General features: G+C 37.6%; 1 protein-coding gene across 3 annotated transcripts in view; it reads left to right on the plus strand.

Moving 5' to 3' along the window:
* LOC141564991 (uncharacterized) overlaps nucleotides 1-12231 on the plus strand; it is a 17903-nt gene extending 5672 nt beyond the window's left edge. For 2 of the 3 annotated variants that reach the window (XM_074307917.1, XM_074307918.1), the window contains exons 3-5: nucleotides 1159-1285; nucleotides 2245-2322; nucleotides 9590-12231. In XM_074307917.1, coding sequence (XP_074164018.1) covers nucleotides 1159-1285; nucleotides 2245-2322; nucleotides 9590-11727 — 2343 coding nt within the window. In that variant the 3' untranslated portion in view covers nucleotides 11728-12231. The remainder of the gene's footprint in view (nucleotides 1-1158; nucleotides 1286-2244; nucleotides 2323-9589) is intronic. The other variant, XM_074307919.1, reaches the window with a different exon arrangement.
* The last annotated feature ends 3384 nt before the right edge of the window (nucleotides 12232-15615 follow it).

Here is a 15615-nt window from a genome sequence, read left to right on the forward strand (position 1 = left end):
TTCTTAATCATTTTTTTTTCCTTTTTGATCTGATTTTTTGTGTGTGTGTGTGTGTGCAGCATGATAATTATGGAGATATGTATAAAAGGATAAGGATTGCCGATATTTAACATAGAAGATTACTTTCTGTCTTGGGGATAGGGATGGAGGAGAAGAGAGGGAGAAAAATTTGGAACACAAGATTTTGCATGAATGTTGAAAACTATCTTTGCATATATTTTGAAAATAAAAAGCTATTATTAAAAAAAAGTTGATAAGTCTTTCCTCCTTGACTGGAAATAGTCTCATACTGCTCTGTAGTGTCCAGATTGTGATTAATATGTCTTAAGGACCCTATTCATGTTTTCATCTAGAAAAGACTTTATTTCAGTCACTCAGGAAATAAACTAGGCCTTTTCTTTTTGTTTACATTCTTTTCTGTGATCACAGGAAACTCCCCTCCTCCCATCTGTCTTCCTCTTCCCCCTTGTCCCCATACACAGTACCTGTTAGCATCTCACCAACTTTACCTGGAATTTTCTTTGTAATATATCACTTTTGCCTGTTCTGATGAAGTACAAATTTTCTTTCTTTCTTTTTTTTTTTATTAAAACTTTTTATTTATAAAACATATGTAATGGGCAAGTTTTCAATTCTGACCCTTGTGTTCCAAATTTTCCCTTTCTTCTTCCCATCCCCTCCTGTAGATGTCAGATAATTTAATACATGTTAAATATGTTAAATCCAATATAGGTATATATATTTATACAGTTATCTTGCTGCATAAGAAAAATCAGATCAAGAAGGGGAAAAAAAAAACTGAGAAAGCAAAATGCAAGCAAACAACAGAAAGAGTGAAAAGGCTATGTTGTAGTCCACACTCAATTCCCACAGGGAGGGTACTCTCTCTAGAAACTGTCCTGTCTCTCTGATAGTTAACAAAATTTCTCTGATTCTATAGGGAAAAGCAATTTGTGGTCACATAGGTTTCCATTTTATTCCTAATGTAAATATAAACAGCCATTCTCAACATTACATTTTCATGATTATGGTTCTAGGCTCTGATCTTCATAAAGGACATGATCTTTGGGCAAACCTTTTTGTGCTTCAGTTTAGTGAGGGTTGGACTAGATGAATTCTGAAGTCTCTTTCTAAATCCTATGATTTTTGGTTGTTAAGAAGCTGGTGACCTTCCAGGATGTGGCCGTGGACTTCACCCCAGAGGAATGGGTGCTCTTGGACTCTCCCCAGAAGGAGCTGTACAAGGAGGTCATGCTGGAGACCTCCCAGAACCTGCTCTCTCTGGGTAAGGGCTTCCCTTCTAAGGGACCACCTTTGTCCCCTCCCTTATGTTCAGGTCTTGGAGTGTTGGTCAATTCTCAGAAAGGCCAGGCCAAAGGGCTGGTTTTCTGTGTCAGAAAGATAGGCTCCTCCTGGCTTTCCTGAAAACAGCCTTTGCATCATGGGCCTGTAAACTGGAGTTTTCCTTTGTTGCCCTGAAGCTGTCCCTTCCTGGTTCTGGGGAGCCTGAGCACAAAGATCTGACCATCAATGATGATGATGAAGCTCAGCTTGGGGGTCATCTTAGAAGTTGCTCTAGTCCCTGAACGTAAATATTGCCGGCAAATCTCTGAAAACTGCCCTGCTAGTGGATGGAACCCCTCATGGTCCCCAATAGCTTCTGACCTTTGGAAGGTTCTTCTTGTTAACAGCATAAATGTGTTCCTATTCTTACTCTCAGAAGCCTGACAGACAAGTGTGTCCTTGTTTTTTCTTCCTAGAATTCTAGTGGTGGAAACAGAAGGCAATTAGCATTATATCCCTTCTGCTAAGAGCTTTTTGTAGGAAGGTTATCTAATTTAATCCACCACAAGCCAGTGAGTCAGCTGATAAAAATCAGTTAAGGGAAAAAGAGATTAAGTGACTAAACTAAGAAATGTCTGAAAACAAATTTGAATTCAGAGCTCCCTGAATCCAGCACAAAGGCTCTGCCCTTTGCATTACAGGTTTCCTCTTAATTTGTAAACAATGGACTCTATGGATTCAGCCCATCTTTCTAGGAAGGAAGTGCAGAAAACAGAAATTTTTGATTCCAGATTGGCTTCCAAATGATCTCCCCACCCCCCACCAAGATTCTTAATAATAAATCAGGAAAACTTCTTAAGAAATCCTAAGCCTGTCCTGGGCCCTTCTTGCATGTTCCCTCTCCCTAAAGAACTAATTAGGAATCTCCATTCTCATCTCTTTCTTGTTCTCCACGCCTAGGACTTCCAGTTCCCAGAGAATACTCCATCCCCTGTTCTGAGCAAGGGGTACAAGCAGACCCCAGAAGCTCCTGTCCAGGTGAGTGAGGGAGGGAGTGACCTGACCTGCCATTCTTACCTTGGGAAGTCCTGGAGCTCAGTTTCTCCATCTGTGAATTGAAGAGATATTCTAGGCAAGAGGGGCAAGCCCTGGAGACAGGGGCTAATGTGTGCTGGGCAAGGAAGAAAAAGGAGGCCTTTGCCACCAGATTGCAGTGTGTGAGGAGGGGGGTAAGAGAGGAAGGAGCTGGAAAAGGGAAAGGGGCCCTCCAGAGGGTTTGATAGGTGTGAGGGAGCCTGGAGCTTGTGGGGGGGGCAGTAATAGGATCTGAGGGTTAAAGGGAGGAATTAGACAGCTGACCTGGGGAGAGATCCAGCAGGTGTGGGGGACTGAACCTGGAAACAGGTCATGTTGGGGGGAAGGAGTTGTAGGGGGGAGAGGTGGGTCAGCAGGACTTTCCAGGAGATGGATTGTGGAGAAAGAGGATGGTATAATGGAGGAAGGGGAGGTGATGGCATCCCCTTTGGGAGGGGGGCTCATTGGGGAGGGGGCCTGGGAAAAGGCTTTTGGTTCAGAAGTTGGGAGATCAGTGGTGATGTGGGAGAAAGGCATTTTGAATTGCACAGTAAAGTTGGGAGTCAAATGCAGTTTTGTAGAAAGTAAAAGTAAAGGAGCCAGAGAGCCCAGGTGTAGATGGCTGTCTCTGCGGGTTTGGCCATGAAAGGAAAGAGATACAGGACACTGTTTATGGGGTAGACCAGGGAAGAACAGTCCCTTTGTGGCTGTTGGGAGGGAGTCAAGGGGGAAAGGGAGAGACTGAAAATTAGAGAGAAAATGGAAATGACAGTATGGAATGGTTCGCTGGGGTTTGAGGGGTTTTGAAGCTTTTTATTTTTAAATAATATGTGCATAGATGGTTTTCAGCATTCCCCCCAAACCCTGCGTTCCACATTTTTTCTCCCTCTTTTCCCCCCACACCCAATGGCTTGTCTGTGTTGTTGGGCAGGAGGGCCCCCTCCTCCTGTGAAAAAGGGGGAGCAGAGGAGGGCTGAAGGAGCTCTTGGTGAATGTCTGATGGTTTCACTGAAATGTGAGGTCATTTCTTGGCTGGAGAACCTTGTCTGAGGCCTTGGGGGGGGCAGGGCCCACAAACTTTTGCTACTCCTGGGTAGGGGGGGAAACATGAGCTTCTGCTACTCCGGAGTCTGCCCCTGGGGGGAAGTGGCCACCAGCTTCTGCTGCTTATGTTTCTGTGCACCCTGGTATCCTGGCTCCGGGATTCTCTCCACACTCAGCAGCCTGTGAGCTGGAGCAAGGACCCGCCTGAGCCATCCTCCTAAGCCCTTTTACTGATCTTCATGATCCAGTCTTTGTTCTGGGGAATTTGTTCTTTTCAGCTCTCCACAAAGTTAATAAAAGGAACAACTTGAATTGCTCGGTATTGTGCAAAAGATTGATTTTTCTCTTCCTAAAGGCAAGTTGTGTATTGAATAATAAAAGTACTAGGTCAACTTCACATATTGCTTTGTTTTTTTATTTAAGCAATACTTACAAATAATCTTTTCTTTTTAAAAAGTTAAATTTAAATATTTTATTTTCTTTCCCCAATTAAATGTGAAAACAATTTGTAACATTTCTTTTAAAAATTTTTTGAATTTCAAATTCTCTTCTCCCATTCCCCTCCCACCTCTCTCATATTGAGAACTCAAGCAATTTCATAGAGGTGTACACATGTAATCATGCAAAATGTGTTTATTGTTTTGTTAAAAAAGAAAAAAAAACAAAAAATTCTTGGAAAAAAATTTTTAAAAAAGTATACACTCTCTCTGCAGTCAGACTCTGTCACTTGTTTCTCTGGAAATGGGTAGGATTTACCACAGGAATCTTTCAGAATTGTTTTGATCATTGTATTGCTGAGAATGACTTTGTCATTCATTATTGATCATAATATAATATTGCTGTTATTACATACAAACTTCTCCTAGTTCTGCTCATTCCACTTTGCCTCAGTTCATGTAAGTCTTTCCAGGTTTTTCTGAAAACATCCTGCTTGTGATTTCTTATAGCCCAACAGTATTCCATCACAGTCACATCTGACAACTTGTTTAGCCATTTCCCAGTTAATGAACAGCCTCTCAATTTTTGCTTCCACCACTAAAAGAGCTGCTAAAATACAATGCTCTGAAGGAGTTTTGTTGAAAAACAAAAACATCCATACCCAGAGAAAGAACTGATGGTTCCTTAATGCAGATTGAAGCTTTTTTTTTTTTTTTTTTTTGAAACTTTATTTTTCTTGAGGGTTTGGGGTTGGATTTTTTTACTTTGTTTTCTTTCACTACATGACTATCGTGGAAATGTTTTGCATAACTAGACATGTGCATTCTCAAGGAGGGGCAGTAAGAAGGGAAGAAGGGAAAGAATCTAGAACTCAAAGTTTTAAAAATGAATGTTAAAATGGGTTTTACATGGAACTGGAGAAAATAAAATAACAAATAAATTAAAACAAAAGAGTTGCTAAAATATTTTATTCATATAGGCACTTTTCATTTTTGTTTTTTAATAATGGTATTTCTAGGTCAAAGGGTATGCATGGTTTTATAACCCTTTGGGCATAATTGTTTAAAATAGTTGGATCCGTATTTCATTTTACCAATAGTGCACTGAGTATCTCAATTTTCCCACATCCCCTCCAACATGTCATTTTCCTTTTTTGTCATCTTAGGCAATCTGATAGCTGTATAGTTATATCTCAGTTGTTTTAATTTACATTTCTCTAATCAACAGAGATTCAAAGCATTTTTTCATATGACTTATAGGTAAGTGATTACTTTGTCTGAAAACTGGCTGTTCAAATCATTTGAGCATTTACTAACTGAGGAATGGCCCTTATTCTTATAAATTTGAATCAGTTCTTTTGAGAAATGGGATCTTGATCAGAGAACCTGTTGTAACAATTTTTTTGAAATGTATGATTGCTAACTGTATTTTCCTCCATTTTCTTTTTACTCTTTCTCCTTTCAGCCTATCCATGCTCAGAACTGTTTTGCTTCTTTTATCTCCCCAATTTGCCCTCTTTTTTACTATACCCCACCCCTCCCTTATCCCCTTTCTTTCCTAAACTTCTGTATAAGAGATTTCTTTTCTTTTTTTCCTTTTTTATTTTTAATGTTAAAATTTATTCATTTTCACCATTTACTTTTATAAGATTTTGATTTCCATTTTTTCTCCTATCTTTCTTCCTTTCCCTCTCCCCCAAAGAGCAATCGTTCTGATAGAGGTTATACCTGTACCATGGTAAAATAGATTTCTATACCCAACTGAGTGTATATGTTATTTCCTCTTTGAACCAGTTCTGATGAGTATATGATTCATACTCTGTTCCACCTCCCCCATCTTTTCAACTATTTTATTTTTTAAACACTTAATTTATTTATTTAATATATTTTCCCCAGTTACATTTAAAACAGTTTTTTACTTTTTTTTTTTTTTTAAACTTTTGAGTTCTTTCTCATTCTTTATTTTTATTTTAAGTGAACTATCTAAGGAACTTAATTTTCTTCTTTCTACCACTGGCACATAGGCCATACACTCACAAAAACTTTTTTGAATGACTGACTCCTGTTGTCAACCAATTCTTTTGAAAAATCTGTTATGTTACATGATTATGATGAAATTGTACTGTGCTGTAAGAAATGATGGGCTCAATGATTTGAGAGAGACATGGAAAATCTTGCATGAAATAATGAAGGACAAAATAAACAGAATCAAGTGAACATTGTATGTAGTAACAGCAATATTGTTTTTTAAGAATGGCTTTGAGTGAATAAATTATATTGACTATTATAAACACTCAAATTAACTACAAAAGGCATATAAAAAAAGACGCTATCTGTATCCAGAATAAAAACCAGATAAGTAGAAGTATGTAAAATTTTGCATATGTATATACCTACCTATTTGTGTCCGATAGTAGCCATTTTGGGGAAGCTGGCAAGTTGTGGATAGTAGATTTGCAGTTTCATATGCAATCACCTTTTTTTGTTATAATATCTTATGGGAATGTTTGTTTTATCCATAATTTTTTAATTTTTGTTATTTATTTGATTTATTTATAATTTATATAAAGTCTAGTAAATATGAAATATTTATTTATAATAATTATTTTTATGTTAAATAAATGTTAAAAAAGAAGAAAATCTGTTTAATTGAAAAATAGTAACTTAAGTGGAGGATAAGTTCAAATCAGAAAATAGCTGTAAGTCTATAATGAGAGGCCACATAAATTCTAATTTTTTAAACAATTTTTAACACACATTGCTTTATAAATCATGTTGGAAGAGAAAAATCAAAGCGAAAGGGAAAAACCATGGGAGAGATTAAAAAGAAAAAAGAAGTAAACATAGCATGTGTTTTATATTCAGTCTCGTTAGTTCTTTTTCTGGATGCAGATGGTATTTTCTGTTCAAAGTTTCTTGGAATTGCTTGGGATTACCAAACTACTGAGAAAAAATCAAGTCTTTCATAGTTGATTAACAAACATTTTTGCTGTTACTATGTATAAAGATCTGGTTCTGCTCATTTCACTCGGCATCAGTTCCTATAGGTCTCTCCACACTGATCGTTTCTTACAGAACAATAATATTCCATAATATTCATATGCTGTAACTTATTTAGCCATTTCCCGCTGATGGGCATCCACTCAGTTTCCAGTTCTTTGCCACCACACAAAAAGCTGCCACAAACATTTTTGCATATGTGGGTTCCTCTCCCTCCTTTAAGGTCTCTTTGGCCAGTAAAGACACAGTTGGATTAAAGGGTATGGACAGTTTGATAACTTTTTGAGCATAGTTCCCAACTGTTCTCCAGAATGGTTGGATCCATGCACAGTAACACCAATAATGTATCAGTGTCCTAGTTTTCCTGTATCCCCTCCAACATTTATCGTTATCTTTTCCTGTCATCTTAGCCAATGTGAGAGGTGTGAGGTGTTATCTCACAGTTGTTTTTATTTGCATTTCTCTAAATAGTGATTTAGAGCAATTTTTTTCATATAATTGTACATGAATTCAATTTCATCTTCTAAAAACTGATGAGGAGGACTATTTTTGTAGAATGGTTGTGGCTCATGATGGTTTCAAGATGACTCAAAATGGTTTTCAAAGAGCCTGATGTCTGTGCAGATATTTGTAATATCTTGACCTGGTGATTACCCTGCTGGTGAGATAGATTTATGAGGTAACCTGGGAATGAGAGGAACTGCTCTGGTGCAATTACAGAAAGCAAATAATGATGTGTTCCTTCCTGTGACCATCCTCCAGGAATTAATTTGTATTTGAATTTCAGACCTTCCTTGCTTTTGGGAAACAATTTGATTTAGTCAGAATTGATTAGTTTGATGTAATCATTGCATGGATTTGGAAACGATTGCATTCCTAATTATGAGACTTTGGAATCACTGCAGAAAGAAAATTATTAGGCTTGAACTATATATATGTTTGTTGTTCTAGAAGAAAATATTTATATATTTACATTTATTTATTTAAATTAATTTACATATTCATTTGAATACATTCACTAGATATTTACATATGTTAACACAATATACAGTTATATATTAAATAGCTTTATGTATTTACATTTTAAAATATTTATAACTAGACCCCTTACCATTATTATGATCCAGCTATAGAAGATTTATCAGCTACAAAATGGCAAGGATTGCAATGGGATTTGCCATCCACTTCCTGACAGAAGAATGACAAATTCATAGTCCAACATGAGATAATATTTTTGTAGATAAGAAAGAAATGGGTTTTTTAAAGTAATATTTATTGCGAGGATTTTGGTTTATCTTTTAAAATTAGGGAGCAGAAGCATTCAAAGATAAATTTTAAGACAATAAATAGATAATAGCTGTCCTAAAAAAGTGATGGGACAGAATAGGTACCTCAGTTGAATTAAAAAAAACAAAGTTGGCAGTCATAATGTGTCTTAGACATGAGAACAGAAAAAAGAAAATGAAGGGGATCATCAGGGAAATTAAAATATGCTTATAACCATGATAGGTAATGAAATAATAAGAATATTTAGTGTATGTGCCATAAATTGCACATTGTGGATTTGGAAATAATAAAAAGTTATTTGCAAAGCTGAAAATTACTAAACGGTAAAACTATCACACAGCTTAGGCTAGGACTTACAAAAAAGGACTGTAATAATTCATCAGAACTGATCAATAAAGAGAAACAAGTGGAGTGGATAAAGCACTGGTTCTGGTTTCGGGAGGATCTGAGTTCAAATGTGACCTTAGACGAAGCTGCAAGGCCCTGGGAAAGTCACTTAACTCTATTGCCTCACAAGAAACAGACAAATAAATCTTAAAACATGCAACAGATAAAGGTTAACAGGAAGAAACTCCAATGAAAAGCGGTGATATCTGAAGGCAGAGGGGGGAAGCTTGGGCTGGGGGGGAGATGCCCCCTGTGGGGTTCTTTTTTCAGGGAGGTCCCCAGAGATCCAGGGTCCTTGGTGGGGTAGGGAGGCTGCTGTAGAAACTCTAAATAGGAGGCCCTCTGTGAGACTTCTAGACAAGATTTTCTGTACCTCCCCCTACCGGGTCTGTAGAAGGGACCCTGGCAGGGTTGCCCAGCTCAGCCCTAGATTACTTGTCTAAGTGTCTAAGAGCACTGGATGGAACTGGGTTCAAATCCTGCCTCGGGCACTTAGGAGCTGTGTGCCTTATCTGGATCTGGGGCAAAGAGCTAAAGCTTCTTAAAGACACCCTTACCAAAAAAAAATAGACAAACAAACAAATAAATAAATAATGAAATAAAATAAGACATTCTTACACCAAAAGCGTGGCCTCTAGTCAATGTCCACCTCTGGTATCCCCCAAAGTACATCGCCACAGCCACTAAAAGACAATAATACAGAGGCATATCCAGTCATTAAGAAGGAAAATAATTGCTAAGTGACTGGACCTGATTGCTTCAGTGACCATTGCCTAGTCCTTGGCCACAATAACCTATTCCAGTGTGAGATGTTGGTCCTTCCTACAATTGAGGAACTTAACAAAACCCATCCAAAGAAACTATTTTTCATACAATAGTATAGAATGGTAATCCTTGTTTTTAAGAAGCACAATGGATTTATCTACAGGATGTGAAAAGCATTAGAGTTTTTAAAAATTCACCCAAATTTGGATTTTAAATATATCCAAACTCAGTGAAAGGAAGAGGATATATTTGTGTAGATGTGTATGTGTCCAAAAATAAATAAGGATGTTTCTTTTTTGTTTGTTTCCCAGATGGAGAGACCCAGAGGGAGAGTTCTTCAGAATTGATTGTTTCTGTGGGAAAATCTCAAAAGCAAAGATTTATGAATGATAGTCATTGTGACTTCACTTTGAGAGAAATCTGTGATTCTGATATCAAAGTCAAGAAAAAGCAAGAGAGTCTTTGTGAATTTGATCTGGATGGAAAGAGTATTAGACAATGTTCAGTCTTAATTCATTGTAAGAAAAGGGTCTCGGGGAGTGACTGTTTGCAGGATCATAACTATCAGGAAAGCATTAAAGAGTTTCACGAGAAGCCTCTTAAAGTGCAAATTTATCAATGTAATGAATGTGACATGATCTTCAGTTTGAGTTCAGATCTAATGAGACATCAGAAAAGTCACACCAAAGAAATGCTTTATACCTGTGATGAAGGTAAGGCCGTCAGTCATAAATCAAAGCTCACTGAGCACCAGAAAATTGACAATAGAAAGAAACTTTATGGGTGTAATGAATGTGGTGAATCCTTTAAGCAACAGTTATCACTTACTCACCATCAAAAATTCCATACCAGTGAAAAGCTACATAAATGTATACAATGTGAAATGACCTTCAGAAGAAATTCATCTCTTATTTCCCATCAGAAAATTCATACTAGGCAGACTCTTGAGTGTCTTGAATGTGATGAAGCTTTCAGTGAAAACTCCTCTTGTATTGTACACCAGAGGAGCCACACTGAACAGGAACTGTATTCTTGTAACCAATGTGGAAAGACTTTTAAGCAGAGGTCCAGTCTCGCTGGACATAAGAGAATCCACACTGGAGAAAAACCTTATCCTTGCAATCAATGTGAAAAGTCTTTTAGATGCAGTTCTGGTCTTGTTCAACACCAGAGAATCCACTCTGGAGAAAAACCTTATAAATGTAATCAATGTGGAAAGAGTTTCAGATGCAACTCTAAACTTGGTCTACATCAGAGAATCCACACTGGAGAGAAGCCTTATGAATGTAACCACTGTGGAAAGACTTTCAGACAGAGTTCTAGTCTTGCTGAACATCAGAGAATCCACACTGGAGAGAAACCTTATGAGTGTAATCAGTGTGAAAAGACTTTCACACAAAGTTCCAGTCTTTCTCTACATCAGAGGATCCACACTGGAGAGAAACCTTACAAATGTAATCAGTGTGGAAAATCTTTCACAAACACATCCAATCTTTCTGAACATCAGAGAATTCACACTGGAGAGAAACCTTATGAATGTAATCAGTGTGGAAAGACTTTCAGACAGAGTTCTAGTCTTGTTGAACATCAAAGAATCCACACTGGAGAAAAACCTTATAAATGTAATCAATGTGGGAAAAGTTTCAGACAGAATTCTAGTCTTGTTGAACATCAAAGAATCCACACTGGAGAAAAACCTTATAAATGTAGTCAATGTGGAAAGACTTTCAGACATAGCTCTAGTCTTGCTAATCATCAGAGAATCCATACTGGAGAGAAACCTTATGAATGTAATCACTGTGGAAAAGCTTTCACACAGAGCTCCAATCTTGCTTTACATCAGAAAATCCATACTGGAGAGAACCTTTATAAATGTAATCAGTGTGGAAAGGCTTTCACAAACACATCCAAACTTGCTCTGCATAAGAGAGTTCACACTGGAGAGAAACCTCACGAATGTCATGAATGTGGAAAAACTTTCAGATGCAGATCTGGTCTTGCTCTACATCAGAGAATCCACACTGGAGAGAAACCATATGAATGTAATCAGTGTGGAAAGGCTTTCAGATGCAGTTCAGGTCTTGGAAAACATCAGAGAATCCACACTGGAGAGAAACCTTACGAATGTAAACAGTGTGGAAAGAGCTTCAGACAAAGCTCCAATCTCGCTGAACACAAGAGAATCCACACTGGAGAGAAACCTTATGAATGTGATCAGTGTGGAAAGGCTTTCCGATTCAATTCCAAACTTGTTCTCCATCAGAGAATCCACACCGGAGAGAAACCTCACGAATGTCATGAATGTGGCAAGGCTTTTAGAGATCGTTCGTCTCTTATTGTCCATCAGACAATCCACACTGGAGAGAAACCTTATGAATGCAACCAATGTGGCAAAACCTTCCGCCAACAGTCATCCCTTATTTCCCATCGAAGAATTCATAATAAATAGAAATCTTATTACTGTAATGAATGAGGAAAAACGTTTCAATAGAATATAGTTTGTTAGACATCAGACAATTCATTCTGGGGACAAACTCAGTGGGAAGACCTTTAGTCAAAGATCATCACTTACTTTGCATTAGAGGGAAATATTAGAATATTCACACTGAAAGGAAGGGTAGTAAAAGCAAGGATTGTGGGAAAGCCTTGACAGTCAAGGATAAGTTTTGGATAAGACTCAAGGAATTATGCTGGAGATAAAACTTGAATTAAAAAGAGAAGACTTCTTACTTCAACACAAACTTAGTTAGATACCCTAGATTTCAAACTGCCTAAAACCCTATTAATGTAAAGAATTTTTCTCTGAAATACTATTGGTTTTTGGTTCTCAATAATAATTCATATCATCTGTATCCCATAACTTCACCAGCCATTCCTCAAGAAATTAATGCTCACTTATTTCCTGTTATTGTTGACACAAGGCATTCTGAAATAAACATTTTGATAATTGTTAGACACTGATTAATGTAATGAATTCTTTGGGCTATCATGTGGCACAGTGGTTAGAGTACTATTTCTGGAACTAAAAGACCTCAGTTCAAATTCAGTCTCTGACACTTCCTAGCTATGTGACTTGGACATATCACTTAACCAATTTCCTCCATCTGTTGTAGAATGTGTCTGCTAATAATCCAGCTGTTATGATGGATGTGAGAATCTAATTTGATAATATCTGTAAATTGCTTTGCAAATATTAAATCACTATTTAAGTGCTAGCTATTCTATTTCTTGGGTCATAAGTCTCAAAGTAGTTTTTAGACTACTCAAAGTAGTCTAAAAGGTTTAGACAATTAAGTAACTTTTCTTATAATTGAAATTGATATTCAAAACAGTGTAGGGTAAAACAGTGTTTTGTAATAATAGGGCACTGGGTTTAGGATCAGGAAGATGGAATCAAATCCTGCCTCAGCTCTTTGGTATAACTCTGAACAAAGAACTTGTTGTGTAACTGGACAAAGAAATTTGCTTTAATTTTCTCATTTCTAAAATGAAGTTGGTCTCACTGAGTATAAGCAAAGCCTCAAAGTAAAATGCAAATTGAATACAAACCCAAAAAGAATTCTTGGAAGAAATCAAGGAGGAGATAAATAAAAGAATTATAACAACCAAATAAAAATGTTAGAGGAAAATTGGGAAAAGAAATAAAAGCTATTGATGAAAATTATTTCAAGAATAAACAGCTTAGTAAAAGAGCCATAAAATATATTGAAAAAAAATCCTTAAAAATTAGAATTGGCCAAATAATAGAAGAGGTCCAAAACTTCACTGAGAAAAACAACACCTTTAAAATTAGAATTGGTCAAGTGGAGAAATCAAGATATAAAGCAAAGTTAAAAAATTTTAAAGAAAAAAATGTGAAATATTTCATAAGAAAAACAACTTCCCTAGAAAAGAGAGCAAGTAGAGTTCAAGAATTGTTGAACTACTTTAAAGCTATTTAAAAAAAAAAGATCTTAGACATCACATCAGGAAAATATAAAGGAAAACTATTAAAATATAACTAGCGGGTCAAGTACAAATTCAAAAACCCATTAGTCAACTCCTTTTTTTTCCCCCCCTGAGGCTGGGGTTAAGTGACTTGCCCAGGGTCACACAGCTAGGAAGTGTTAAGTGTCTGAGACGGGATTTGAACTCGGGTCCTCCTGAATCCAAGGCTGATGCTCTATCCACTGGGCCATCTGCTGCCCCATTAGTCAACTCCTGAAAGAAATCCCAAAATGAAAACTCCTAGGAACATTTTGCACAACATCCAGGACAATGTACTGCAAGTGGCCAGAAAAAAGGAATTCAAATATCATGGAGCCATAATCAGAATCACCAATATTTAGCAGACACTACTTTTAAGTATGGGAGAGTTTGGAATGCGATATTCCAGAATACAAAAGAAGTATGATTAAAATGAAGAATTATCAATTCAGCAAAACTCAGTATCATTCAAGGAGTAAAAATGGATATTTAATGATCCTTCATAACCTAAACAAAATGAATATTTGCAAAAATAAAAATTACTCAGTTTATTAGAAGATGAAATTGGGTCTTTAAATATTCTAGTCTTAGGAAAGTAAATTGACTAAGTCATAACTGAGCTCCCTAAAAGAAAAATTCCCAGCACCAGGTGGATTTACAAGCAAATTATGAGGTGTGTGGGGTTTTCAAAACCAGTTCTGAGGGTCTAAGTTTTCAGTTTTTCCAAGATGGTATGGTCCAGGGAGAGGTGTGGTCCCCACTCTCCTGCTTTGTGCTGGTCTGAGTGATCCCATTCTTTTCTGCCTTGGAGCTGTGAGCACTGAGATCAGGGTTCCTGTTCCCCTGCTCCACATGCTCTAGAACTTCCTGCTCTGGCAATCTCCTGCCTGATGAAAATACAGCTACAGTCTGTTGGCTGAGTGCCCTCTACTGCCAGTTCAGTCACCCCAGAAACCTGCTGCTGGCTTTCTGGGTATGGCCTGTCCTACCCCTGGCACCACTCTCAGCCCAGTGAGACCTTTCCTGTCAACCTTCTAAGTTGCCTTGTGCCCATCCTATTTGGTTCCACTGGTCCAGAATTCATTTTGAGGGAGTTTGGGAGAGCTCATTTGAGTCCTTGCCTTTATTCCATCATCTAAGACATTCTCTTACACTGTCAGAATGAGAAGGGGTGCAGTTCCCAATAACTTTCAAGTGATATCCTGTTTGCCCTCCTTCATTGTGTAATTTAGTAACAGTATTGAGTCTTTTCCAGTCTTCCTGGAAGGAGTAAATACAGGAGGAGAACATAATAGGTAATTAAAGAAAGGCTAGATTTACACAATAGAATAATTATGGTCCTTAGGTACAAAGCAATTGGTATAGCATACAGTAATCAGGTTAAAAAAAACCCTACTAAATATGCCAAAAAATTCTCAAGAAACAGAAAGATAACCTGGGTTCTCTATTCTCAAACCCTACTGAGGGAAATATATATTAATACAGCAAAGATCACCGTACTATGTGTCACAATTAAAATGATAACAGTCAGGCTACTAGGATGAAAGGTTCTGAAATAGAGTCCTAGGTTAAAAAAAAAAGCAGGGACTAGATGATCTCACCAAAAGATAGGATCCACTGGAGTCAGTTTCTAGCTGTTCCTCGAATAGCACTTGATTGTTTGCTGGTCTTGAGCATCAACAAGTGTTGAAGAGCCTGTATGTAATTTAGGAGAGCCAGGAGGAAGAAAGCAGATATTCACCTTGGGGGAGACACCATCGTACCTCTGACCTGGAAACCTTACAGATGAAGCTGAAGGAGATGGTGACTATGGACTTGGAAGATCTCAACTCTGGCTGTATTTAGCAGGAGAGCATTAATGTAGCACACCAGAGAAGAGCCCCTGAAAGTGGTGGAGGCAAAGTTTTATTATGAAACAGAGAGTAGGGTGGGATGTTCTATGGACCCTTGAGGCCAGTGGATCCCCTTCTACCTTCACCTTCCAGGTGAAAGCATAAAAGTGTTGGTCGTCTGGGTAAGAAGTGGAGCAAAGATCACAGGTAGCCTCCTGAGGAGCTGAAGAGATGTTGATCACAGGTTTGGTACTTCTGGGTGTCTAAGAGAAACAAGTGCTAAGGACAGGTAAATCCTGAACAACTACCACAAAATAAATGGGTTTACCATCAGAGTCTTAATAGGGAGGTTGGAGAGTTACAAGGGGACTCACATGGAATAATAACCCCTTGATCCCTCAAAGAATCAATAACTGGTCTCCTTTGACAAAGGATATTGAGGAATAGATGGTGGGGACCTCTCTTAACAGTCATGTAGCAATTCCACATCTGAGGACAAAGATTCCCACAGAGAACAAAGATTTCTGAAGGGGTTGTAG

The sequence above is a fragment of the Sminthopsis crassicaudata genome, chromosome 3 (assembly GCF_048593235.1).
Source record: "Sminthopsis crassicaudata isolate SCR6 chromosome 3, ASM4859323v1, whole genome shotgun sequence".
Lineage (NCBI taxonomy): Eukaryota > Metazoa > Chordata > Mammalia > Dasyuromorphia > Dasyuridae > Sminthopsis > Sminthopsis crassicaudata.